At 34.5% G+C, this 27,738-nt stretch overlaps 1 protein-coding gene across 2 annotated transcripts; it reads right to left on the reverse strand.

Annotated features, from left to right (window-relative positions):
• Positions 1 to 21,815: 21,815 nt before the first annotated feature.
• Positions 21,816 to 24,983, reverse strand: LOC145041047 (methylthioribose-1-phosphate isomerase-like). Of its 2 annotated transcripts, XM_078988952.1 has the most exons (9): positions 24,358 to 24,982; positions 23,988 to 24,283; positions 23,729 to 23,826; positions 23,508 to 23,637; positions 23,315 to 23,420; positions 23,054 to 23,192; positions 22,716 to 22,984; positions 22,457 to 22,582; positions 21,816 to 22,379 (listed from the first exon to the last, which is right to left on the reverse strand). In XM_078988952.1, the coding sequence occupies exons 4-8, from the start codon at positions 23,624 to 23,626 to the stop codon at positions 22,472 to 22,474; spliced, it is 744 nt and encodes a 247-aa protein (XP_078845078.1). In that variant the 5' UTR covers positions 23,627 to 23,637; positions 23,729 to 23,826; positions 23,988 to 24,283; positions 24,358 to 24,982; the 3' UTR covers positions 21,816 to 22,379; positions 22,457 to 22,471. The 2 variants fall into 2 exon arrangements, with proteins under 2 accessions (XP_078845078.1, XP_078845077.1); XM_078988951.1 differs by having other exon boundaries at positions 23,508 to 23,826; positions 24,358 to 24,983.
• Between the last annotated feature and the right edge of the window lie 2,755 nt (positions 24,984 to 27,738).

The raw sequence follows: 27,738 nt of genomic DNA on the forward strand, positions 1-27,738 counted from the left end.
ATTTCTTTTTCATTTATTTTATAATTTATCTATTATTTGTTTATTTATTATATACATTTTAAAAGAAATAGCCCAAATCCTCCCTGACCATCATCCTTCTCTCTTTCTCTTTTGTTTCTCTCCTTCATAACCCAGATCAAGAAAAAAAAATTCAAGAACTTTTCATATTTTATTTTCACTTATCTCACCATTGCTCTTTTCAAAACGAAGAACACAAGATGAACCCATAAACCTTTCTTTTTCTGAACAAAGTCCAAAAAAATTAAAAGTTTTTTCTTGAGTCGAGAAAGAAACACACGCAAACATTTATGGAAATCGTTTTTTTTTTCCTTTCATGGTTCGACATTTATACAGACCGTTTTTCTTGTTCTTTCTTTCATAAAAACCAGGCAGATGATGAAACCATCACTAATTTATTATCTTGGTATTGTCTTTGATTACCGCCATTATTGCCAACCCCGTTATTTTCTTAGCCATTACGATCACCTGCGATTATGACGCGTAGTTCTATGAGTTGGGCTGTGAGAGCATCAACTGTCTGCCAAAGATCCTCAACCGTGCGACCCCCACCATTAGGGTTTGGTTGTGGACCACCTTCAACGCCATTTGCCATCAAGATGCAAACATGCTCTCATACCAATTGACGCAAAAGAAAAACAAATAATATAGAGAAACTCAAAGTATTTTATTACTGAAATTCAAGATGGTTTAAAGGCTTACAAGAACCCTTTATAAAGGGTGATGCTAAATTTGGCAGACACTACCAATTTTGGAAAACTGAAATCGGAAATTAATTCTAATAATTAACCTTCTAAATAAGAAAGAGAATTTCAGAAGTTAAGGGAAACGGATAATCTATCATTAAAACATAATAAAATAAAAATGAGAATCATTCAAAAATTAAGGAAAACGGAGATTTAGGTGCCTAAACAGTGGAATTTGAGATGAGGCCTCTTTTGGTCCCGTTGATACATTTCCGTTGATATATCGCATGCTTCAAAATTCTTTATGGATCAACAATTATGCTTGTTTTAAGTTGGGCCTCATTTGATCCCGTTTGTCTTTCTCCCACTTGTTTATAAATGTTTATGTCAGATCTTCTATGTGCTCCGCTTCAGAGAAACATGCAAAATCAAACTACAAATTTTAATTATAAACTTTCTTAATGTAACATGCAAAATCAAACTACAAATTTTAATTATAAACTTTCTTAATGTAGCTTTTTAATGGTTTGTTGTCCTTAGTTTATTTGAATCTAGGTTTCATTCAATATTGTAATATTTGATCGATACATCATAGTAAAAAATATATTATCCAATTAGCATCTAATAAAAGCATTGGGAGACCAAGGAACAAAGCTAAAAGGTCAACAGTCAACATAACTTATACTCCTATAAATCATTCCCTAACCTTCATATTTGAACATTCACAACAAAAACACAACAATTAAATGGAGACAAACTCTAAGCAAAGAGCTGCAGGGTTCGTGAAGAATAAGCTAGTTAGTACCTTCTACAAAACCACCAAGCCACCAGCTCCGCTGCCAATCACCGCTCCATATGGTGGTGGTGCTGCCATCATCAACAAGACAAGTTACCCACCTTCCTCCATGAAAAAGGTTCCATCATTAACGAAGCTCACAAATTTATTCAGTGGATCTGACGACTATGTTCATGGACCTAGTGGCGGCGGTGGCGATGCTAAGGTTGATATAAGGGCTTCCAATTATATCTCATCTTTCAAAGAGCGGCTTATTCTCGAAGAACGTAACGCCACTAACGAAAGAGTCGAGATGTTTAGAAGAAATTAAACGATAAGTACTGCCTAATTATAAATAAAGTGTTTTTTAATTGGCTTTTGTGTGTTTGTGTGTTGGTGTGTAACTATTCGCTGCATTCCAAGCTAAGTAACCGAAATAGAGCTTGGTGTGAAGTACGATTAACCGACCTTATCACGAAACGATATACTTGTTTGTATTTCGCCCTATGAATGAAAAGATACATTAATTGTATGTAATATCATGGGAGTTTATGATGATTGTAAATTATGTGCTTAAAAAAGTATCCGCAATGTAACTTTTTTTTTTTTTTTTTTTTTTTTTTTTTTTAAATTTTAAAATAGATAAGGCGGTAACCCAAATTCTATATTTCATTTTGCATTACTTTTAAAAGAACTAATGCATACTTTAAAATTTCTTTGTTTCAATGGCATAATAGTTTTAAAAGAACTAATGCGTACTTTACTTATTATAATCGTGTGAAGGATATCATTTATACTTATCCATTTTAAATAAAATTTTCAAATCTAAGTATACAATTAAATAATTGTGTTCATGTTTTTGTTTTGTTATAACTTCAAAAATCTCAGAGCTCAAAGTTAATGAAAATATTTTAAACCGCAGATGGGATATTTTAATCCTTTGTTATTGGAAATGCAGGTGTGAATAGGAAAAGGGTGATGAAGTGTTAAACCTTAAAAAAAAAACGGCCTTAATCAATATATAAAGTATAAACTATTGTCCCATTTTATAATAAACTCACACAAACAAACAAACAAACAGAGAATATTATATAAACTCACACAAATACAATCCGGGTTTGTAAGTCTTATTAACAGCCACATAGAATCAGGTTCAAATGGCAAAACCATGCGTTGGATCGATCATACTTAGTGTTGTAAAACCTCAAGATTTTGGAATCTTGATTGGATTATTATTATTATTATTATTATTGGATTTATATTTCCCATCTGATGAAATTGAAATTGAGATTGTTGGTGGAAGAGGATGGGATTAGGTAATAAAAAGAGGGAGAGTCACATGTTGATGTTGGGGCAAATCCATCAGGTTAAGTAAAAGGTCGTTCAAATAAATCTGTAAGTCCGTCTATATTTCTACTTTAATTTTACAATTTCATTATACTTTCAACTCTCAATTCATATGATATTTACAATGAAAGAATACTTGTAAAAGAAGATTGAAAACGACTAATAATTTATTAGTCATCAATGGTAACCAAATAATTGACAAATTTCTCCCCTTTAATTTTAAAAGGTAAAACAAGGCCAAAGCATTGAGTTCTTTTAAATTCTAGCAACTTAGATTATTTCACCTTCAAATCTTAAAAGGAAAAAAAAAAAAAATCCTCAAATGAAAGTTGAATCAATTTCTAAAGAAAATCTGGCAATAGATTTACTTGTTGTATGAGTTCTTCCTTTTCTTTGATTAAACTCATTTCCTGTTCACAATCACAATGATAAATTTTGGTTAGATTGATATTGTGTTTATCCAGGTTCTTAATTAGTTCTTATGATTAGGAAGTATGGCCTAAACAATTAAACATACATAAACAGGATAAGGGGTGTAGATATATGTTTATGATTTTACTTTGTAGCACAAAAAATGTAAGCGGTGATAACCCATTTAGTTAATGCAAATTCCCCAAAAATGGTCTTTATCATGAATAGACACTCAAATTTTCTTCATGTAGAACAGATCACAATAAAAATAAATTTTAGATGTGTATGTCAAATTGTTGCATCTTAGTGTGGTGTTGTAAATTATACATGAACCTATGTGATGGACATCTATGTTCATGTATGAAAAAAAAATCAAAGTAGTATATATTTACATACCGCTTGTTGGAGGGTGGATAGGTACACCATCATCAACTGTGTCTGCATCAACCAAAATCACAATCAATATGGACTTTAAAAGGCGACCTCTTAAGTCTCACCTTTTTCTCACTATCATAATAAGATTGTAATGATCAGTGACTAATGCAAAACATATAAAGTACTATATGAAAGTAATTCAAAAACTAAAATACAATAGTAACTTTCTAGGTAGGTAAATGAATCACCTTTATTGATCTTATTTGCATAAGAGCAGCAACAACTTCTTCTAGTTGTGTCATCTCAAGCGTAGAGAGCTTTTCCCTATTATTCTCTTCAACAAGTCTGTGCTAAGTTAGGTATCATTAATCATTATGTTCTTAATTAACATTATTTGGTTCATGTTTACCTATCCACTGTCTGTAGGAGCTCTTTACATGCATCTCATTAAGTCACTAACTCATTAGATAAATAATTAATCATTTAAACTAACTCTGTATATCTTGAGAAGACAAAGAAAGTCAAGTAGCTCATTAAGAAGTTGAAGCTTACTAAATCTTGGCTATCTCCTTTCATGGTCCTGCCTTCTGCTTTATACTTAGCAAGAATATACTCCACACTGGAACATGCATAGGTATACAACATTTAAACAAGTAACAAGCATGCAATGTAGAAAGCAAAGGAATTCAAAGATCCTTAGAGGATTATATACATTGATCAGAAGGCAACATATTTCAGAAATCTTGATTAGGTCCTATAAATTAGGTGTTTGGTTAATACTTAATATACACACGAGAAAGTGAACATGTGGATGCCTTGTACAAAGCATGAACAATTTAATGATCTATAATTTATATATGTTATATACATAATAAATTTGCTTTGGTAATATCTAATTTCAAAGGCTACATGCCAAAAATTATCAATACATACATAATACATTAAGCAAAAGTTATGATATCGTCTTAAAATTTGATGTAAATTTATGAAAAATGTTTATAAAAAATATTTGATATAGATGCATAAGTATTTGATATAAATAATGCAATAAAAAAATAGCTTATATAAACAAGGATGTCGATATGTATAATGTATGAACCAATATAATAGAAAGTAAAAGATAAGAATAACTAACTAAGATAATGTTTTACTAACATCTATTAAATATTAGATTAGTAAATATTAATCATGAGTATATGTAATATTGAAACATGTATTTTTTGGCATTCATTACAGTTTTATCCCTCTAATTTTTAGTGACACATTCAATGGGATCCAACAGATCAATTTTCAGGTTGAATTGCCCCCGGACCCATAAGATAAATTGTCCGACTGGTCACCTATTTTCCTTTTTGGGTTAAATGCAAGAGATAACAATGTTTTTCGTTGACTTCTTTATAATAGCATCCCAATTTTCTTTCTTTATATTACAATAATGTAGTTTGACAAATATACCTAAATTCACTGGTGTGATAAGAAAAAATCTAAAGTAGAATGCTATAATTCTGATAAAGTTTCCAAAGTATAATGTCCTAATAAGGATAGAGAATCAAAAGTACAATGATATGAAAGTACATTGCTATTTCTAACATACAAAAATATATGAAAGTAGATTGCATATTTCGGTGCTATAATAAGAAAATAATTGAAAGTGCAATCCTATAATTAATTTGGTAGATTTTTAAGGTACCATTTTGTAATTGAATGCAAATTGATTTATTTGTTCGATTTTATTAACATATTCTTATGGAAACAAGAGAAAACAAAGCAATAATTGGTGAAAATTTCATAATCAGAAAAAAAAAAAAAATTGAAGTTACACTGCTATTAATGGGTATATTTTTCAGAGTACAACGTTGTAATAGAAAGAAACAAAAGTAGGATGCTATAGTACAAAAATAAATAAAGTTTGTTGCTATTTTATTACTTTTTCTCCCTATTTAGGTCGATATATCTAATTTGCCTTTTTCATAGAGGCATCATGTTATAGATTTCTTTCGTTAATTTAAGATTTTGATTTTTACTTATGCTGGCTGAATTGATTTTCGACATAATATTTTCATGTCCTATATACATTTAGTATGTTAACGGTTGGTTGTGTGGGTATGATAATTAAGGAATATTATCATATTAATATCGTGGGATTGAAATCCCTATGTACCTCACCAGGTTTCCCAAACATAACCCACTTAGTTTATATGCAGTACAAGTATCAAGGTTTAAGTTAGTGGAACTTGATTAGGATGTTGAGAGATTAAGAGATAACCCACAATAGTATTCAGGACCTTCAGGTCTTTACGTTGTAACTTATGTAACTGTATTGATTATGACATCCTTAGGATTTTAACATTTTGGAAACAAACATTTGTATTCAAAATGATATTTTGTACTGGGATTTTCCGCAAATATAAATAAAAGATTTTTAAAGCATAAAGAAAATATTTAATTGGTTTTGAAAATTAGAGGACGTCACACATACCACCACCCTTCCCTTCCCAGTTATCCGTTTCAAAGAAGAAAGAGGAAGAAAATGAATTCTTTGAAACTTTCCGCAATGTCCAAATCAACATTCCATTATTGAATGTTATTAAGCAAATTCCAAGTTATGCAAAATTTCTCATGGATTTATGCACCAAGAAGAGGAAATTAAAGGCAAATGAAAAGTTTCAAGTAAGTGCAAACGTTTCTATGGTTATCCAAAAGAACCTACCTCCTAAATGCAAACATCCTGAAATTTTTGCTATCCTTTGAAATATTGGTCAGTTTCATGTTGAAAGTGTCATCTTAAACCTTGGAGCCTGAATCAATGTGATGCCATATTCAATCTTTAAATATCTTAATGTTGGAGCTTTGGAAGAAACCAGAGTAATCATTCAACTAGCAGACAAGTCAAGTGTATTTCTAAGAGGAGTGTTGGAGGATGTGCTATTACAAGTAAATCAACTTGTCTTTCCTGCAGATTTCTATATCATTGATCCTGAAGAGAAGACTCCTTCCAAATTATCTATGATGCTCCTTGGAATACCTTACATGAATACCGCTCACAAGAAACGAGGTACTCTAGTGATATTTCTCCATTATATCGGGTTGATGTGATTGAACCAATAACCCAAGAAATGTTTGATTTATCTCATGGGGATATTTTGAAGATGGTACTTAACATGGGTCTTGATTATGAGTGTTTGAAAGAAATATTATACATGTATTCATTGGAATCTGACATTAAAGAGATTATGAAGACTTTGGAAGTCAACAAGAACAAAGAAATAGGTCTCTCAAGTTTCCTTGTCTCATTCGCCCAACAGGATGCCCCCTTCCATTGTCCACCCACCCACACATGAATTGAAATTTTTACCTAGCCATTTGAAGTATGCTTACTGAGGTAAAGATGAGATTCTTTTAGTGATCATATCTTCTCAATTAAAAGATTTTAAAGAAGACCACTTGGTTACGATTTTGAAATATCACAAAGAGGACATGGGTGGACAATAGCGGATATCAAGGGGATAAGCCCTAATATATGCACACACAAGATTTTCATGGAAGATGATTGCAAGCCTAGGAGATAGGCTCAAAGAAGACTGAATCCTCCAATGATAGAAATGGTCAAGAAGAAGATAATTAGAATGTTCAAAAGGTGCACAGAGAAGAAAATGGCATTTCATGACAAATGCATAAACCAAAAACACTTTGTTCCGAGTCAAAAGGCTTTACTTTATCACTCACTCTTAAAGTTATTCCCATGAAAACTGTGATCTCGATGGCACGAACCTTTATTGTTATCAAAGTGTTTGATCGAGGTGCGGTTGCAATAAAAAGTTTGGAAACAAATCAAATATTCAACGTGAATGGATACCATCAGAAACAATTTTATGAAGCATTTGACATGGGAAAATTCAACAACGAAACATTGGAAACCCCAGTTTATGAAGGTTAAAGGAAGCGAGACTAAGTCTTGTAAAAGACATTAAATAAATGCGTTGTGAACAAATAATCTTTGATTGAAGTTTGGATGTTTCTAGGCTTGAAGTTGGTAAAAAAGCATCTCGAGGTTAAAAATGATTTTGGTGAAATTTGGATGAAAATTGGGGTTTTTGGAGTGAAAAAGAATGAAAAATATTAAAAATCAGCAACTTACACCGCTGGGGTGCTCACCCGTGCAAATTTGCACGACCTACAGGCCACCCGTGCAATCTACAGGCACAAAATGCTCCAACCTGGGTTTCTCTCTGATGTCTGCGAGTGGCTCAACCCCTACCCACATAGGTTATGCGAGACTCAACCCCTACCAGTGCAGATCTGCGAGGGTACCCTTGCAAAATTGCGTAGCCAGCTCCCCTATCGACAAAAACTTATGTGGCCATCCCTCCCACCCTCACAAACTTGCGCGACCAACTTTCTAACTCTCACAACCGTGTGTGGCCAATACTTGATGCTTCTATGTCTTGCGCGACCCGATGAAGTCTTACCTGTGTCTAATTAGACCTAACGACTCTACCCAAACCTGATGAAACCCAACTCGTCCTCGCGGGCCACCACCACTTTGGTCTTGGTATGATCCTTCCTTACTCTTATCCTTAGCATTGAGGACAATGCTTAATTTATGCTTGGGTTGAGGTATTGTTTATTTTATTTGTATTTAGGTTGTGTATAGTTGCGTTTAGAGTAATTAATTTAGGGAATTTATAAAAATTGCATAATTTTTTTCAAAATTATAGTATTTTTTGTTTCTTTCTTTTCTAATTTTCTTACTTTTTAGTTGCATTCTAGCTTAGGTTTTCATGTATTTTTGTTCTCTATTATCTTCACATCCCTACAGGTACCATAGTGTTGAAAGACCCACAATTTCATATTTGACTATTGTTACTCCAAACATGCTGCATGCATTTTCATAAAAACAATATTTTACATTGAATAAGCGATTACAAACGAATGGATACAAACTGACTATTACAAAGTGTTATATATTACACAACTAACCAGGATACTATACTTTTATACATATATGATTACTAAATATAATAGTTTAAAACTATTCAAAATCTTCTATCAGTATATAACTATACTGGTTGCTTATTTTCTGCAATTGTTAAACATGCCATATATATATATATATATATATATATATATATATATATATATATATATATATATATATATATATATATATATATATATATATATATATATATATATATATATATATATATATATATATATATATATATATATATATAGCAGACGCAAAGAGAAACAAGGAACAACAAAGACATATGTGAATCATATGACAAGCTTTCCATATCAATCAATGATTTGATTCAAAGATATACAGTTAATGAGATATAACAATTTCCATACTTGATATACATCAATAAAGATTCGGCCCAAATGAAACAAAATACATACACTTTCTGATTAAACATTTTGATAGATTTCAAGCTTTCAGCCCTATTTAACCTTCTGCCAATGCCATATAATAGAAGTCATTCTCTTACGAGACACGCTCTACATGGCCATAGGCTACATACTAGTATCACCATGAATCTAAGTCCTTCCACTGATCACATGGTCAAAGGTATAACCTTGCTATCAAAATAGCAGAAATACCAACATGGAAAAACACATAGCACATATAACACATAACATACACTTTTTCCTAGATATTGAACTCACTATGAATTAATCACTTCATTATAATAGATAGTTTTCTTCGTTGAAAACCAGGAGCTTTATTGAAAACTGGGCCCTACGAGTGTTGAGCTTCAAACCAAAAGGATAAATTTATGGGGCTCTTCGGCACTTTGGGGCGTGTTTCAGGTGTTGGGAATGATCCCGGGGCTTCGAGGAAAGTTGAAATAGTAAAAATATGAGTTTAGGGGTGAAAATGCCAAATTTCCAAAATTACCCGGGAGGTTTCGCACCTCCTATATATAGATGCGAGCCTCAGATCTGAAGCAAGGAGAAGCAAGCACGTGGCTCACATGCGAGGGGGGGGCAGATGGTGGTGCGAGAGCAAGACATGGGGAAGGCACGCTTCAGATTCTGGTTGGCCGAGCCTTCGGTGCGAGGAGGGTGCGACATGCGTCGGGCAGATGGCCTCGGATGACTCACCAATTCGGACACCCGCCGCTTCACGGGTGAGGGTGACTTGGCCAAACCTGTGCCATGCAAAATTCCTCGGTTTTGGTGATTTTTCTCGTTTTTGTGCCTCGAACTTCAAAAATCCATAACTTTCGCATACGAGCTCCGTTTTTTACGTTCTTTATATGCACGCGTAGGTGAAATTATGCCCTACAACTTTCGGTTAGACTTCATCGGATAACTTTGACTTTATTTTTAATATTATTATTTTTAATAGACTGGGACAGGAAAATCCGTTAAAAATTCATAACTTCTTCATCTGATGTCTGTTTTCGTCAGTCTTTTTACCGTTGTACTACTATTGATGAGACCTTTGATTCTCGTTTAGGTTGCGTTGGTTAAAAATTATTCGGTCTTTATTTCGAGTTTTTAGCTATCTACTATTATTCCGAAATTTAGAAAAATCATAATTTCCTCATATGAAGTTAGATTTGGACGTTTTTTTTATGAAAATTATTGGTTTATAAAATTCTATGACTTTTATTTAGATCACCAAGGCTAAAAATTAGTTTATAAAGAAAACTCACTTTTTACGTCATTCGGGTCGTGCCGGTTTTGTTGCAGATCTTTTATTGGTCATAAATTCTTCGTTATAACTCGGATTTCGATGAGGTTTTTGCCTAAATGTTTCTAACGAGATTCTTTACAAGTTTCAATAATAAAATTCTACTTATTTCAAATTTTATATTTTCGTTAAATTTCAATATTTGCCTTTTGATTGGAATCTCATTGGAATCTCATAAGACTTTCAATATTTTCCGAGTGATTCTAAACATAGTTTTACTTCATTTCTAGTAAAAATTATCCGTTAGAACTCAATACTCATAATTATATAGTGTTTCATAATATTATTCACTTTTAAAATTTAAAAAACACGATTTCAAAACGTGTATGTTACAAATACCTCCTCATTTTGAGGATTCTGTTCCCAAAATTACATCGATTAAAATAAATAGGGATATTTCGGTCTTATCTCATTCTTATTTTCCCATGTATAATTTGGGCCTTGATGGTGTTTCCACTTGACAAGCACCAACTCTACTTCTTTATTTTGTAGCTCAGTCGCTCTTTCGTTTACGATCTCTTCAGACTCTTCTACATAAGTTAACTTATTATCTAGTTTCACCTCGGATAACAGAACTGCGTAATCATATATGCTTAAACATTTGCGCAGATAGCTCACATGAAACACATCATGAATACCTGCAAAATATTTTGGCAATTCCAAATGGTATGCTTGTTTACCAATTCTCTGGATGATTTTGAAAGGTCCAACAAATTTGGGACTCAACTTTCATTTCTTCCCAAATCGCATAAGGCCTTTCCATGGGGACACCTTTAGCATTACGAAATCACCCACCTGGAATTCTATGGGTCGTCTCATCTTTTCTAGATAGGACTTATGTCGATCCTAGGCCGCTTTCATTCTTTCTCGTACAATTTGAATCTTATCGGTGATGTTTTGAATCATTTCAAGGCTTCCAAGGATCTTTTGTCCTACATCACGCCAACATAATGTCGTATGGAATTTGCGACCATATAATGCATCATATGGTGGCATTTTGATTGAAGCGTGGTAACTGTTATTATACGAAAATTCAACAAGAAGTAAGTATTTATCCCAGTTACCACCGAACTCCAAGACGTATGCACAAAGCATATCTTATATTGTTTGGATTGTTCTCTCTATCTGACCGTCTGTCTAGGGATGACAAGTTGTGCTAAAAGTAACTCGAGATCCGAATCCACATTGCATACTTGCCCAAAAGTGAGAAGTGAAGTGAGTATCACGATTAAAAATGATCTTTAGTGGCATCCCATGTCTTGCAACAGTTTCATCAAAGTATACTTATGCGTATTTCTCCATTGCATTCGTTTCACGCATGGCGAGAAAATGTGCACTCTTAGTCAGGCAGTCGATGATTACCCAAATGCTATCATGCTGTTTAGCAGTCTTTGGTAATTTGGTAATAAAATCCATGGACAGTTCTTCCCGTTTCCATGCAGAAACACTAAGACATTCTGGAGTTCTGTATGGCTTTTGGTGCCCTGTTTTGACTTGTAAGCATAATAGCCACTCTTGCACATATCTCCCAATGTCTCTTTTTAATCTAATCCACCAATAATCAACTCTTACATCATAGTACATTTTGCTTGTACCAGGATGTATTGTCAGTTTAGATTTATGGGCCTCATCCTAAATCTTCTGTCTTAATCCACTAATCTTTGGAATCCATAGTTGATTCTTAAATACCTTTAATCCTCGTGGATCATCAGGTAAAGCATCGATATAATATATCATCACTTCCTTCTTCACATTTTCTGGATTTAAGGCCTCTACTTGCCATTTCTCTAGTTCATCAAGAATAGTGAACTATACAGTAGTGTGAGTAATAGTATAACACACACTATTATGATAAACCTTTCTGCTAAGTGCATCGGCAACTACATTGGCTTTTCAAGGATGATACAAGATTTCACAATCATAATCATTGATCAGCTCCATGGCTCGTTGTTGTCTCATATTCAAAGTTTGTTGCCTGAATATATACTTGAGACTTTTGTGGTCGGTAAACAATTGACATTTTGTACCAAAAAGATAATGCCTCCAAAGTTTTAGGGAAAATACCACTACAGCGAGTTCGAGATCATGAGTGGGATAATTCTTTTCATAATATTTTAGTTGTCTTGAGGCATAGGCTATCACTTTACCACGTTGCATCAACACACAACCGCTTCCCAATCTTGAAGCATCGCTATATATGGAGAAATCATCATCACCTTCTGTAAGTGATAAGATTGGAGCATGAGTCAAAATATATTTTAGAGTTGAGAAAGCTTTTTCTTGGGCTTCACCCCATTCGAACTTCACTACCATCTGTGTAAGACTCGTGAGAGGTATGACTATACGAGAAAAGTATTTAATGAATCTCCGGTAATATCCTGTGAGACCCAAGAAACTGCAAATTTCCCAAGCATTACATGGCACTTCCCAATTTTGAATGGCTTCGATTTTGGTAGGATTTATCGATACACCATCATTAGAAATAACATGGCCGAGAAATTGAACTTGGCGAAGCCAAAATTTACATTTTGAGAATTTAGCATATAGTTTCTTCTTTCGAAGAAGTTCTAATATCGCACGAATATGAATGGCATGATCAGCGAGTAGATTCGAATATCGTCAATGAATACGATGACATATTTATCGAGCATTGGTTGGCATACCCGATTCATCATATCCATGAATATAGCAGGAGCATTTGTCAAACCGAATGGCATGACAAGGAATTCATAATGTCCATATTGAGTACGAAAAAGCAGTCTTCAGTACATCCTACTCATGAGCTTTCAACTGATGATAGCCAGATCTCACATCAATCTTTGAGAAATAGCTAACACTGTGACATCCCAATTTTCATGGTCAGAAAAGACCGATTTTGTTTATGCTTTATAAAAACCAGAGTATCTCTTTTAATAAAAATGTTGCGGAATTTTTTCCAAAAAAAAACATGATAATTTCATTATCAAAGCATTTCCGAAGAAATGTATTTTTATTCATTTTAAAACATTTGGGATGTCATCGTCAATATAGAAACATAAGCGTAAACAGAACTTACATTCATTTACACTAGTGATCTATATCTCCTTAATCTCTCAATGTAATGTAACTTCACATTGTCACCTGTGATACAAGTAAACTGAGTGGGTCAGGTTGGGAAACCTGGTGAGTATATAGGGTTTTCAACCTACAATAATATAATTATTATGTTTAATCATCAAAAAATTAACCCAGTTACCCATCCCCATTATCTTCTTTATTCCTAAGTACCTTCCATAAGGATTTATCCTAAGGGTCGTCTCTTACATCATATTTACCTCTCATATCCTTGCATCGCATTTCCTTATATTTTTGTTCCTACGGACTCTCCCTAAGGATCATTGCCTACATCGCATAGACAATATTGATTCAGGGATTACTCCCTTAATATGTGCCCAACAAGGGTTAGGGCATCATCACATGAATACGTAGTTACAGCATCACCTGAACTCATATCTCATAGTAAGGGGTTAGAGTATCATCGCATGAATACGTAGTTACAACATCGTCTGAACTCGTAATTCATCACCTACAGGTTATGAGCCTGCTTGTGTTTCCATGGGGTAGTCTATAATAGTCTGTGTTCGCCATCTATACTTTGGTACATGACTACATCTCCAAATTGTCGGACAAGGTTATACTATCTTTCATCATACATCACCGATTCATCATCACCTATCTATCCTCGCCTAATTATCATCACCTTCCTATCATCACCTATCTCTCATCATTTTATTTCATCACACATCAACTATTTCATCTACCCATGTTTTATCCCAACATATTTGTAGATATAAAATAAATATATAGTTTAAATCATTTAAAACATGTATAAAATCATTCATCCAACATAGACAGCAAGTATCCAGATAATATGCACACATGGCACGTAAATTATATAAAATACTTCATATCTATTTCTAAGATGAAAGGGACCATGCACTCACCTAATAAGGTGGTGATTCTGAATTCAGACAGCGCTTTGTTACTTCTTAAAACAATTTCCTTCGGCAAAAACCTAGTATCATTACCACTAGGGTTTAGTTTAATATTCACCGAGACTAATTAATAGTCTAGCTATTATTACTATTATATAAGCATTAAACAATACTTATATAACCCATAATAATAGCCCAAGTAGTTAATAACATTACTATATTAAAACATAAGCTATACTAAAGATAGGTTAGGCGTAGTTACTTACAACGGGTTTTTCTCAAAACCGGGCTTCGCTGGAGCAACGTTTCCGAGCCGAAAGGCTCTTCTTCTCGGGGCCATCGGGAACTCTGGGGCTTCCACCTCGTGCTAGGGGGGGTTACCTAGGCTTTTGGGGGGGGGGGGGGAGGGGGTTAGGGCTTAGAGAGAGAGAGAGAGAGAGAGAGAGAGAGAGTATAGAGAGAGGAATGAAGGGTTAAGGTGTGAAGAATGAAGGAGAGGGGCGTCTCTATTTATAAGAGGCTGAAGAGGCTCCCACACCATGTCCATTGACGCCCACATCGTGGCTAGCTGGGTACAGCCAGGCACAGCCTGGTGCTGACACGTAGCATTGCACACAGGTTGGAAATCAGCTGATTTTCAAATATTCATAACTTTTGCATACAAACTCCGTTTTTGATGAAGGTTATATCCAAGCGTAGGTAAAAACAAGATCTACAACTTTCATTTAGACTCCGTCGGCTAATTCTCGACCGATCTTAAATTTAACAGTAGAAGGAGTTTAGGTTGTTAAATGACCGCGAATAATTCGTAACTCCTTCACACGGACTCTGTTTTCGTCTGTGTTTTTACTATTGAGTTCCTATTAATGAGATATTCAACTCTCATTTAGGTCGCGTAGGCCAAAAACCGCTCGAACTAAAATTCGAGTTTCGGGTCGTAAACTGCTAAGCTAAAACTTCGAAAAATCATAACTTCCTCATACAAAGTCAGATTTAGGCATTCTTTTTATGGATGCTCTCATATTAACATATTCTACGACTCTCATTTATATTACTAAGGCTAAAAGTCTCTCTATCATAAACTCACTATTTACGTCTTCCCGGTGTCGTGTCGGTTCCGTCGCGAAACTTCGACGGGTCATAACTTCTTCGTTATAACTCGGATTTTGGCGCTCTTTATATGTACTGAACCCTTGAGACATATTCTAAAACTTGGTTAAGATTATTTATTCTAAATAATAATTTGTCGAAAATTCGTTTTCAATCCATATTATCTCTAAATTGATTAGCCTGGATCTACGGGCGTTACAAACACCCTGAAGTTGATCGAATAAATCGTCAATGTGAGGTAGTGGGTACTTTTTCTCTATAGTCACCTTATTTAGGTCACGATAATGAATACACATCCGCATCGATCTGTGCTTCTTCTTGACAAACAATATTGGAGCACCCCAAGGAGAGGTACTCAGTCGAATAAAGCCTTTGTAAAGTAATTCCTGCAGTTGGATCATCATTTCTTTCATCTTAGCTGGCATAAGATGATAAGGAGTATTTGCAATCGGAGCAGCGCCTGACACAAGGTCAATTCGGCATTCTACTTGCCTGTCCGGAGGAAGTCCAGGGAAAACATCAAGATATTCGTTAATTAACAACGGGAACATCATTTACTATTCTCCTCTTTTGAGACATCAATTGTGTAGGCCAGATAGATAGAACACCCTTTTGATATGAATTTACGAGCTTTGAGGAAAAAGATTATTTTTAACATTCTTTGTTCACTGTAGACATAAATAGGATTCTCCCCTTCAATAGGAATACATACTATCTTTTCATAGCACAAGAGTTTTGTGTGGTTCTTTGACAACCAATCCATGATGAGAATAATATCAAAGTTGGGCAAGGAGATAGGGATTAGGTTAGCAAGAAAATTATAGCCTTCAACTTCTATGACACAATCCCTATAGACTTTATCAGCAAGTAATGATATGCTTCCCGCAATATCTACGTAAAATGGTTACGCGAGTGCATAGCAAGTAGTTTGAAAAGATTGCGCAAATTCATAAGACACAAAAGAATCTGTGGCACCAGAATCAAATAGGATATGAGCAGGTCTAGAGTTGGCAAGAAATATACCCATCACAACATTCGGGTCCTCGCGTGCCTCCTCTGTGGTAATCTAGAATGCACGTACCTTAGATTTTGGCACCTCCTCCTTTTCAGTTGTAGTACCCTTTGATTGTTAAATAGAAGCTTGAATTCTCACCGGTTGTTGAATAGAAGCTTGACTTCCCGTCATCTGATAGTAAGAGTAGGGAAAAAACGCTTCTTGAGAGCTTCATATGATTCTTCCCACCAAACTAAGGCTTCTCCGATGAGCATTTCAGAAGCATAAATAACCTTGTCTTCTTTATCCACATGAGAAATACGAAACACTTTCTCTGTGTTCTGGATCCAGGTAAGAACAACAATGGGATTAAGAACACTTGAAAACTCCGTAGCACCACTACTCTTGAAATCTTTGAATGAGGGACGCTTCACATCCCCTTTTGAAGATTCTCCGGTGGCTTTCTCTTTTTCTTTATCACCATTCTTTTTGTGTTCTTCAAGAGCCTGTCGAATAACACCAGTAAGTTTACCCAATAGTCGCTCCTCACGAGGAGATACTGGTGTATTTACTTCAACAGGTTGAGGACCTTCACCCACCTCAGGGGTATGGCTACTCACCTGTTCATCCATTGCTTTGCAATATGGAGTAACATTGTATTTTAGAATATTAGGGTTTATCATTACCTAATAGTCTACTTAAGTCATTCCTAAGGGTTGTATCCATATAATTACAATGAATCGGTTCATATATTGAACTTCCAATAGTTTAAGTCTAAATACCAATCCGTGACATTTAGTTCGCTTAAACTACTGCTCTGATACCATGATTGAAAGACCCACACAGCCACACTTTCATATTTGACTATTGTTACTCAAAAACATGTTACATACACATTCATAAAAACAATATTTTATATTGAATAAGCGATTACTAACAACTGGACACAAACCGACTATTACAAAGTGTTATATATTACACAACTACCCGGGATACTATTGAAGATGATGGAATCAGAATCGATTGATACCTTTGCTGGAAAGTTGCCCGGAATTGCGTCTCAATTAGCAACACATGGCTAAACAATTGAAGAATCGAAGATGGTTAAGAAATTTCTTAAATTCTTACCGAAGAGGTTCATCCATATTGTAGCCTCCCTCGAACAAGTTCTTAACTTGAAAACTGTTGGATACGAGGATGTTGTTGGTCGCCTGAAAGCATACGAGGAAAGAGTAAAGGAAGAGGATGTCGATGGGAGTGATCAATCGAAGGTGCTATTTGTAAAATCGACTGGAGATAGAGATGGGTCGTCGTCTGGTGGTGCAGGCGCGTCGAGGTTACACAGTGGAGCGAAAGGAAAGTTGAAAGGGGCAGGTGGATCCGGTGGATATAATCAAAACAATAGATCCGGATTTGGGTCAGCTGGATCGAGTGGGCCCAAAAAAAATCGTAGCCCACAAGGAAGTAAATACAATAACTCATCACAAGCCCAAGGTGGGGAGCCCAATTCTAATTCTAATTGCAAAAATTGTAATTGTTGTTGTGACAAGAATCGGAAAAATATGGAAAAAGACCGATCTAAGGTGATTTGTTTTCGGTGTGAGAAACTGGGTCATTTTGCGTCTGAATGTCTGAACGTGGCGACATCGATGAGTCCGTGTTCTAAAACCGGATCGGAATTGAAGAATTCTCTAGAAGGACTTAAAGATTTGGGGGTGATTGTTGGAATCCTAAGTCGAGTAGGACTTGGAGACCAACGTAGTTTTCTGGAAATCATAAACAAGTCGGTTTGTAGTTTCCTAATTATAATCTAATTACAAGTCGGTAGTTAGGATTATATTTACATTGTTTTAGGTCGAGCTATGATTATTGGAAAACATTGTAAACACCGTGAGTTTTTTAGTGATATTCTCACAATAATCAAAGAGTTATTTTGATTAATATAACTGTGTTTACATATTCTGATCTTTAGAACCGGTCTACTAGCTTCGTCCTTCTTCACTACCATAGCCAGTGATGTCGCCAACATGTGCCACCACACATCTACTTTTGTCGGAGTTCACCACAACTTCCATCAATCTTCTTCTATCTTACAATTCTTGCCTCCGTGGACCACTTGAACCATCGCCTGAAACATGCTCGTCCATTAGAAACAATATGTTCTCCAACGTAAAGCTCTAGCCTCCATCTTTGATGAAAAGCAATAACCTTATGACGATCTGGTTTTCCGGTGAAGCTGAAGTAGAAGGGCACCCCATCAGACTCTTTGGTTTTATCAAAGATTTCCTTCAGATCTGGTGGTGGTTTAATTTTTCGACTTGACTTGGTCCTGATTTGATTTTCCTTCATATTTGCTTTAGATATGGTTTGTTATGATTTCAAGTCCGGTTTGCTTTAGATGAATGATGTGGTTGTTGTTTGTCGGTGTTGTTTGTGGAGAAGATGAAGTGTTTGTTCACCGAAGGATGACTAGAAAAAAATGGTGAGAGGGAAGATGGTTGGAGGGTGGGTGGAGAGGGACCTACATCTTGGTATCATTTTTTAATAATAATCATTAATAACATGAATCAAAATAATAAAAAGATTTAGAAAAATAACATAAAAGGTAAATAGTCTTTTTAAAAGTGGTAGAGACCATAAACACAATAAAACCAAAATATAGGAACCGAATGAGTTAAAAAAACTATTAGGAATCAAATACACAAATCGCCCCAAACCACACAACCCATTTGTATAATTTACCCTATTAAAAATAAACTACACTTAATTATACATTATACCTGGACAATCTTTGATATCATATTTAATCATATAAAACTATTTATTACAATACATATATGCTGAGACTAGAATAAGCGATCTTATCTAAACAAACTCTAAACAATTAATCGAACAAAATCGAGGTTTGTTTCATAATTAATGCTTGAAACGAATCAATGGAACCCAATAATGAGTGGATGGGCGGTTAGCCCGTAATTGGGGCCTATAAGAAAAAAGATCGATGCCCAATAAATGAAAGAAGGGCATATTCGTTTTTACTTAAATACCAAATTATTCACTTTTAAGTCTTCACTTTATATGGATCATCAAGAACATTGTTTACCGAAGCAATTCAACCTTTTCTCTAAAAAAAATGATCTCCGTGGAACGGAGGGGCATTTTGTATCCAACCACAAAAGCAACTTTCAATTATAAAATGACACATGATACGAAAGTAACAATGCGTATCGTCCAATTATTGATATAAAACCTTGTTGTATTGGATCATATATGACTCACATTATTCTATGCTCTTTACTTTAGGGGATCCTGAAAGTGATATTCCATACATTTCGCCATTTTGGAATCATTGATCTTTTTCCTATATTCTTTCAACCTTTTTCGATTTTTATTAGTTGTAACATAATGGTGAGATGTTCTTAGATTATGAAAAAGGAATATTAATAGACCTTTAAAACACTAAGGCCTTGTTCTTTTCCATTAATATTTTGGAAATTTCCAGGATAGCCTTTATATTTTTTTTGCAACTTATTATTGACATGTCGTACTTGTTTTTTTTCAAAACACACATTCGTATTTATAAAAGTTTTCTAGAAAAATTCATTTGTATTTATAACAGTTTTTAAAATTCTTTTTTATCTATTAAAGAGCTTTTTTTTACAAGTTTACATTAACAAAATTTATTGTTGTGACATCTATTTAGTAAGTATATGTTCTTGTAAGAAAAATGGTTGTATTAGTTAAGTTTCCCTTTCATTTTTTACTTACGGATTGGCCTTTTTCCTATCATGATGTCTTTATCAGATTCAACCACAAGATTTTGGAACCCTAAAAATATAGTTATGGAGTTCAAGTAAGAATGGACAGAAGCGGACCCATATAATTTTTTTTATAGGTTTCCTAATTATCAGGTAAAAGTTCATTATGAATGAAATCAATTTCCGGGTTAAAATTCTCATGTATTATTTTCCTTAAAAAAAATAACGAACATTGAAAAAAAATACTAATATTCTCATAATATTTACCGCGAGGAGGGAGAGAGACATGAATGACAACATAAAGTTGGTCAAATCGTAACAAAAAGTATGGTTATTTCTAGAGAATTCTGAAAAATTCGAGAGATATCACAAATATGATGTTATGGTTTGAATGGCAATTATATTGAAAAGAATTCCATAATATAGAACTTAATTGGATATACGAGGGGAGAACCAGAAAACTATATGATAGTATAACCAAAAGAGTGGTGTAGTGGAAGTTCATATTTTAAGGAATTTACATATTTCTATTGAGAATCATCAAGGTTTGAGACTATGCAAAAAAAAAAAAAAAAAAAAAAATCATTTTTATTACGACGATCACCCAAATCACCGCATTTTTTTGAAATATGTACAGGCCCGGTCTGCTCATTTTAAGGGCATTATGAGAAAACTAAAAAATGGGCCCACTTTTTTTTTTTTTTTTTTTTTTTTTTTATTATTATTTATAACTAAAATTCAATAAAACCAATGTTTTAAAAACCGTTTTTTTAATTGAACCGGTCGAGTGACGTTTTCCAGTTCAACCGGTTTAACCGGATGGTTAAATAGGTTATACTTTTTTTTATATGTTTTTAATTATCCTACATACATTGATTACAAAACTTGTCATCTTTTTAGTATTACAAACGTAAATAGAATGCAATGTATAAAAACAATCATTATAGAAACCAAAATCAAACAAAGAAACCCAAAACAAACACAAAAATCCAAGACTGTTCGGTTCAATCCGATTCAATTCAGCCGGTTGAACCGGTTTTTTACCAAAACCGGCCGGTTCAATCTGGTTAGGAAATCATTATAAAACCGATCCAAATCGAACCGTCCTTACCTCCGGTTTCCGGTTCAATCGGTTCGAACCGATTTTTAAAACACCGAATTAAACTACAATAATTGTTATAACAATGGAAAATGAAATGGGCTGTTTAAATTAGGAAGTGACCTGTAGCTTTGACTTAGAAGGAGAAGGCAACTTAAAAAAACACAACAGCATTTCCCATTAGGCCAACTCATTACTTTTTTTAGTTTATTCAGAAAGTTATTATATAAATATATAATACAGTATAAGTATTTAAAAACCGAGCCCCTGAACGACACGTGCCATGTGCAATCGTACACCCATCACGTGCTTAAGGCCGACCTTGCATATTTATGTGCAAAATTTTCCTTTTGAGTATTAATAGAAATCGTAAGCATCTTAAATGTTTGATATGCGTGTATGGTATATTGATTGTGTAAGTAAACCCATTACGCATATTGATGTCTAAGCAACGGGATGTGAATCTATAAAAAAATATAAAGATGTTTGTAACTATAGAAAGAAAACGCCATAACAAAAAGCCTTAGAGGAAATGATCAAGCGGTAAGTCGGACATTTTACAATCGAAAGAAATATAAAATTGGTGGTTAAGAAACTGTCACTACTAGAAAAATGTTAATAGAGTACGGTTGAAAGTATGAATATAGTACGTACATAGAGGGCGTATTAGTAGAGGGGTGTATTAGATTACATACCTAATAGAGTACGACTATTTAGCCGTACTATATGTATCATATCTACTTTTTACAACCATCACATACAATCATCTAATACGGCATATATACACATCTAATACACCCATGCACAACCGTACTTGATATGAATCCTCTCAAACACACACCCATCTAATACACCATACGATCTCCTCATACAACCGTACTAGATGTCAAGATACCAAACCCAGACTCCTTCCTAACGGCCATTCTTAATTGCATTCCAGCCATATTCAACATCCAATTACAAACTTCATGATCTTTGATTCTAAATGAAGGGACAACAGTCAAAACTAATATCGAAAAACACCTGGATATATCTTCTATCTTCCGGAGGTAAAATATAATTGAAATTGCATCTTCATTTTCCTTCTTATGAATAGAGAGCATATGGAGTCAAAACACTGAAGTTCCTGTTTACACAACCAACAAAATCTAATCTTATGGACAATGATAAATGAAATGAGTGAATAGTTGGAAAATTACTAACCTATATGTGACCATGTTACCGACAATTGGAGGATTTGGCATTCTCATATATAAGGTGATACTTTAAATTTCTAGGCACATTAATTGCAGATTCCTTGACAGTCAAAAGCAAACAAAGCCTCACCACCTAGGGGCATAGATAGAAAATTAGAAAATGGAATAATAAGAACAAAATCATGTGTGTGTAACATAAATTAATCATATATATAATATACCCATAACATAAATTAATGCCTTTTGTATTGAAGATTGAAGAATACCTTTTCAGTTATGATACCAGATATTAAATTAGCTGGTGTAACATCAAAAGTTGGATTCCAAACACAAATCACAGAAGCTACAACTTGTTCTCCCATACCACCATGTGTGTTAAGTAACTCCTTTGGTGACCTTTCTTCTATAACAATTTCATTTCCAGAAGATAAGGACAAGTCAACTGAAGTCAAGGGGGCCGCAACGTAAAATTGAACACCATGATGTTTAGCAGACGACGCTAGGCTATATGTTCCAATCTTGTTCGCAGTGCCACCTAAAATCAAATTAATTTTTTTAGATTAAAAGTAACAAAGGATTTTTTGGTAAAATAGTAATAACATACCATTAGCAGTAACACGATCAGCTCCAACAATGACAACATGGATAGATCTAGTTTTCATTAAAGCAGCAGCTGCAAAATCTGCTATAAGAGTCGCGGGTATTTTGTCATGAACTAATTCATAAGCTGTTAATCTTGATCCCTACACTTTAACGAATGAACAAAAACAGTATTGACCGAGTCAGACATTTCATCAAACACCTAAGGTGCACACACAACTAAAGAACTATTCCATATTTCCATGTAATAATGAAGATTGTTTACTTGGTTAAATGGACGGGTTTCTGTACAATAAGCTCTTTCAAGTACTCCATCAGCATGTAGTGCATGGATTACTCTAAGAGCAGTTCCAAATCCAGCTATTGCAAGACTATTGAAATGAAACAATAAAGAACAAATCATAAGAACATGTAGCTCAAGATCTAGAGTATGTCATGTAGAGAGGGAGATGACTAGCCTGCCAGTATTACAACGTGTCAAAACAGAAAATTTCTTAGATTCCTTTTGTTGAATTTGAATGAAAGAAGATCCATATGACCCGATTGCTTTATTGGAAGCAACATCATCTTCCAGCATTACTTCAGCAGCTTCAATGTAAGCCCGAAAAGGCAAAGAACAGAAAGTAACTAAATCAAACATGAATACATGATATGAGTTACAAGGAGAGAGAAGAATTACAAGGAACACTTGGTTAGCACCCGTAGCAGTTGCAGCAGAGTTCGACAATCTCTGTAAGTTTAGTTGCAACATCTGAAAGATTCACAGTTGTTGGATGACTGTGAAACAGTAGAACAAATCAGGAAAAAGTTATGAGGAAACACTACACTTCAGTAACATCTCAAATCTCCAAATAGATAGTATCAAAAGGAAGTTTTCTCTGCTCAAAACAATAGTTACAATTAGATGAAATGAAGTGAATATGAAGGAGAAAGGGGACCTGATCAAGTAGTTGAAGTGAGCCACAGTGATTACAGATGGCTTGCAGAGATGAATCGGCTTGAGATGCCATTGATGGAAATTGGAAGCAACTGCAATTCAGCAGAAAAGTAATCCAATCTTATTGGAATTAAAGGCTGGTTACAAATAAGTTGGATTGAGTCGCGGAACACATGTAGACGAAGACGAAACTTGCTGGAGGAACATGAGTCGTGAGTGAGGTGATCAACGGAGTTGGAGGCGGCTTAAGGCGAATGATATTCGGAGTCGAAAGGCGAAAAAAAGGTTCTCAAATATCTATAAGAAGAACTACAATCATCTTGATGGTAATCGGTGGATATATTTACAAGAATTTGAAATTATCGACTTACCTCAACTTGACCTTGTAGTGACTGAACGTAATTGATGATTTCATCGAGCATGAGTGCTTTTCCAGTGACCTAAGAACATGATTTCGCATTTTGATTTCATCGACCATGAGTGCTTTTCGAGTGACCTAAGAACACGATTCTGAATTGGCGACGAAGACGAACCAGAAGCCTTTAGAGGTGGCGACCTGGCGGTGGTGGATTCTCTTTCTACGACACCGGCGACTTTGAGTTTGATGACACAGGCGGTGGAGGATTGTCTTTCTACGACATCAGCGGCTCTCAATTTGATTGAGGAGGAAGACGAAGCAGTGAGCGGTGGAATGTATTTAGGGCTTAACCAAAGAATGGGCATTGGGAAGAAGTAGACGATAATGGAGTCGGGGTTGCGTTTGTGGAGGCTTCGCAGTTGGCAAGATATCCTATAATCGGAGAGTAGCAACGTATAGGGAGGTGGTGGTGATAGGGTTTTGGCTCTGAACTGTAAAGAACAAAGACCGCGAGGTTAATCTAGTAATTTGGAAGATAGATGGTGATGGGGAAGAACGGTCGTCTTTGATTGTAAGTCGACGGCGGTGGGAGACACTCGGAAGGTGAATGGAATAGCTACTGTAGACAAGCCTCTCCAAATTTAAGTGTATATATAATACGCCTTTAACTAGAAACATACATCCCTTTCTAGTACGGGCTTTATTATATCCGTATTATATTATGGTGTATTGTATTATCCTTTTTCCAGTAGTGTGTCTCATGGTCAGAAAGTATGATGCATTCTAAGAAATATATATATATATATATATATATATATATATATATATATATATATATATATATATATATATTTTAAATTAAAAACTAGGAAATGACCCTATATTGCGATAGTTACATGTTATTGGCCTATTGGGTACACATTGATTTGTTCTTCATCAAAGGTTATGAAATTTTGTGACTGTCATTGTTTGATATGTATATAAAATCGTTTTATAAATATAAATATGAAGTTGTTGATCAGTTCCTTCGTTCTAAGAAACAATCAGAAACTTAGTCACAATCAGAAAACTTAGTTGTTAATGTAAGTGGTGCATGTAAGATATCGGAGGCACATAGGACTTCAAACACATACAAAGTAGAAGACAAGAACTTTTTTATTATTAATGTTCATTACACAGTGCATGGATTAGGGTTGTCGGTTTTACTAACATAACGAAAACATAAGCAAAAGATTGGAGAGACTCACATGCAGTAGGTTACGTAAAAGAGGCTGCTTCACCGTATGAACGGAGCCCTTGGCATTTCACCATATTTGACATTTAAAATTACCTAAAATCTTCAAATCATTCTACAAAATCAAAGGTCTTAAGGAGATGTTACTTGAACTCGATTAAATAAAAAACCACATTACGGTTACAAGTATTGCTTCTTACATTTTTTCTGTATTTTTTACAATTTTTGCGTACTTTTGATAATATTTGTTGTATGATTTCGTGTTGTTTTTTTTAATAATGTTTCTACGTTTGTAAAACTTTGGTTGATGAACATATAATAATAGAAGTTCAACAAATAATCTAAGAAAACAATCTACAAGGTTTGAAACTGAGAGACACAAAGCTACAAAAGATGATCAAGATCCTAACACCAATGATTTATAGATGTAGATATTTCATCAAATAACTTCTTTTAAATTTTCTATCAACAAACATTAGAAAAAGAAACTTTACTAACCTATTAAAATAGTTATATTGAAACACCAAAATGACTGTGATCATGCGGTTGGTTCCATTTTAGTGTTTCCCAAAAAATACTTCCTGTAAATCTATCTTGCATCAACTAAAACCAAGTCACCCATGGTGGTAACTGAAAAGCGAGAAACGTTAGTGGTGGTTCTGGCGGATGGTTAATCGAACCTTTGCATCAAAAAAGAAGAAGCATAATGTAGGAGATGCAGTAACATGGACCAAGGCGTTGGAGGCGGTTATTGTGAAGAATCGAAAATTGAGAATTTTCTCTGCAATATCATACCCATGAGCAAACTTCAATCATCTGGAGGTAGGCTATTTAGGGCTCGATCGATAGTTAGAAATTTGTAGAGAAAATCATCGGGGGTGTGTGAGCAAAAGCGTGGAGGTGGTGGACATCTAGCTTCATATGTGCAAGTATATGATCAGAAGGCAGATTAAAAATTAAGCCCTAGTCGGTGCATCGTCTGATTAGATGATAGGGGCAATGGAGGGAGCAAAAATGGAGTGGTGCTCCGACGAAGCAGAGAGCAGCAAAGAAGCCAAATAGAAGTGAGGAAGGAGACCAGTACTGATGATGGAAACGAATCAGCGGAAATGCTAGCTAGATTCGGCGATTGAGCTGGTTTCGAGGGGTGCCATAGTTGGAAGTCAGAGGAGTGAGATGGTAGATACTGGATGTTTTCATCTGAGAGCAAATAGGTGGATAAGAGATAGGCGATGGAACACTGGATATTAAACTAATTACAAACTAACCCGTAGAACAGTATCATGCTCAGGTATTAGGGAACAGGAAATTTATTTATATATATATATATATATATATATATATATATATATATATATATATATATATATATATCGTGTTCCCTAATCCTGAGCATGATACATTTTCCACGCGTTAGTTTGTGATTAGTTTAATGCCTACTGTTCCATTGCCTATCTCTCATCTATATATCTGCTCTTAGATGAAACATCCAGTATCCACCATCTCACTCCTCCGACTTCCAAATCTTTTTAGGAATATGAATGACTTTTATAAAGAAAAAATAATAATAAAATCATTGTTTTTCAAGTAAAGTGTCGTAAATTTAATAGTTTTTGTTTGTTATAAATAATTTATTATGTATGTAAAGTGTTACATGGACATGATTTATAAATATTAAATAGACAGTTAGTATTATGGAATGGTTATCTTATTTGTTGGTGATTTTATATCATCAAATATTATTTAAGTGTAATAGGATTAAATTTGTTGACCAAAAGTGATCTTGTTGAATATTGAACAAGTTAGGATGGTGTAGGAGTGCACACTTGTTCAAGTTTTTCAAGATTTAAAGTACATTGCTATTTAGGGGCGAAGCCCCTAAACGAACGGGGGTCCGGGGGCGGCAGCCCCTGGCTGGGATCGAGCTGCCAGGTCAGCACGAAATTTTTTTATTTGGACTATGTTGCTATATTAAAAATTGCATCAAAAATCCAATTTTAGAAAGTTGACCCTTTATTCCATGACATTCGTTTAATGACAGTTTGGTAGTTTTATGACAGTTTGTTGACAGTTTTCAGACAGGATTGATATATCCGTTTTTTGGTCAATATTCTGGTACATGTTGAAGAACATTTTCATATACATTCTCAAATTTCATTC

The sequence above is a fragment of the Lactuca saligna genome, chromosome 4 (assembly GCF_052625555.1).
Source record: "Lactuca saligna cultivar CGN05327 chromosome 4, ASM5262555v1, whole genome shotgun sequence".
In the NCBI taxonomy this organism is placed as follows: domain Eukaryota; kingdom Viridiplantae; phylum Streptophyta; class Magnoliopsida; order Asterales; family Asteraceae; genus Lactuca; species Lactuca saligna.

Bases quoted from the DNA above. Each gene is read 5' to 3' on its own strand.
- LOC145041047 (XM_078988951.1), bottom strand. From the start codon at position 23,800: ATGTTGCAACTAAACTTACAGAGATTGTCGAACTCTGCTGCAACTGCT. The intron at 23,421-23,507 runs GCTAGTCATCTC...TCATTTCAATAG, and splicing joins ACACGTTGTAATACTGGCAG to TCTTGCAATAGCTGGATTTG. The intron at 22,985-23,053 runs GTATGTTATTAC...ATTTGATTTTAG, and splicing joins TGATCGTGTTACTGCTAATG to GTGGCACTGCGAACAAGATT.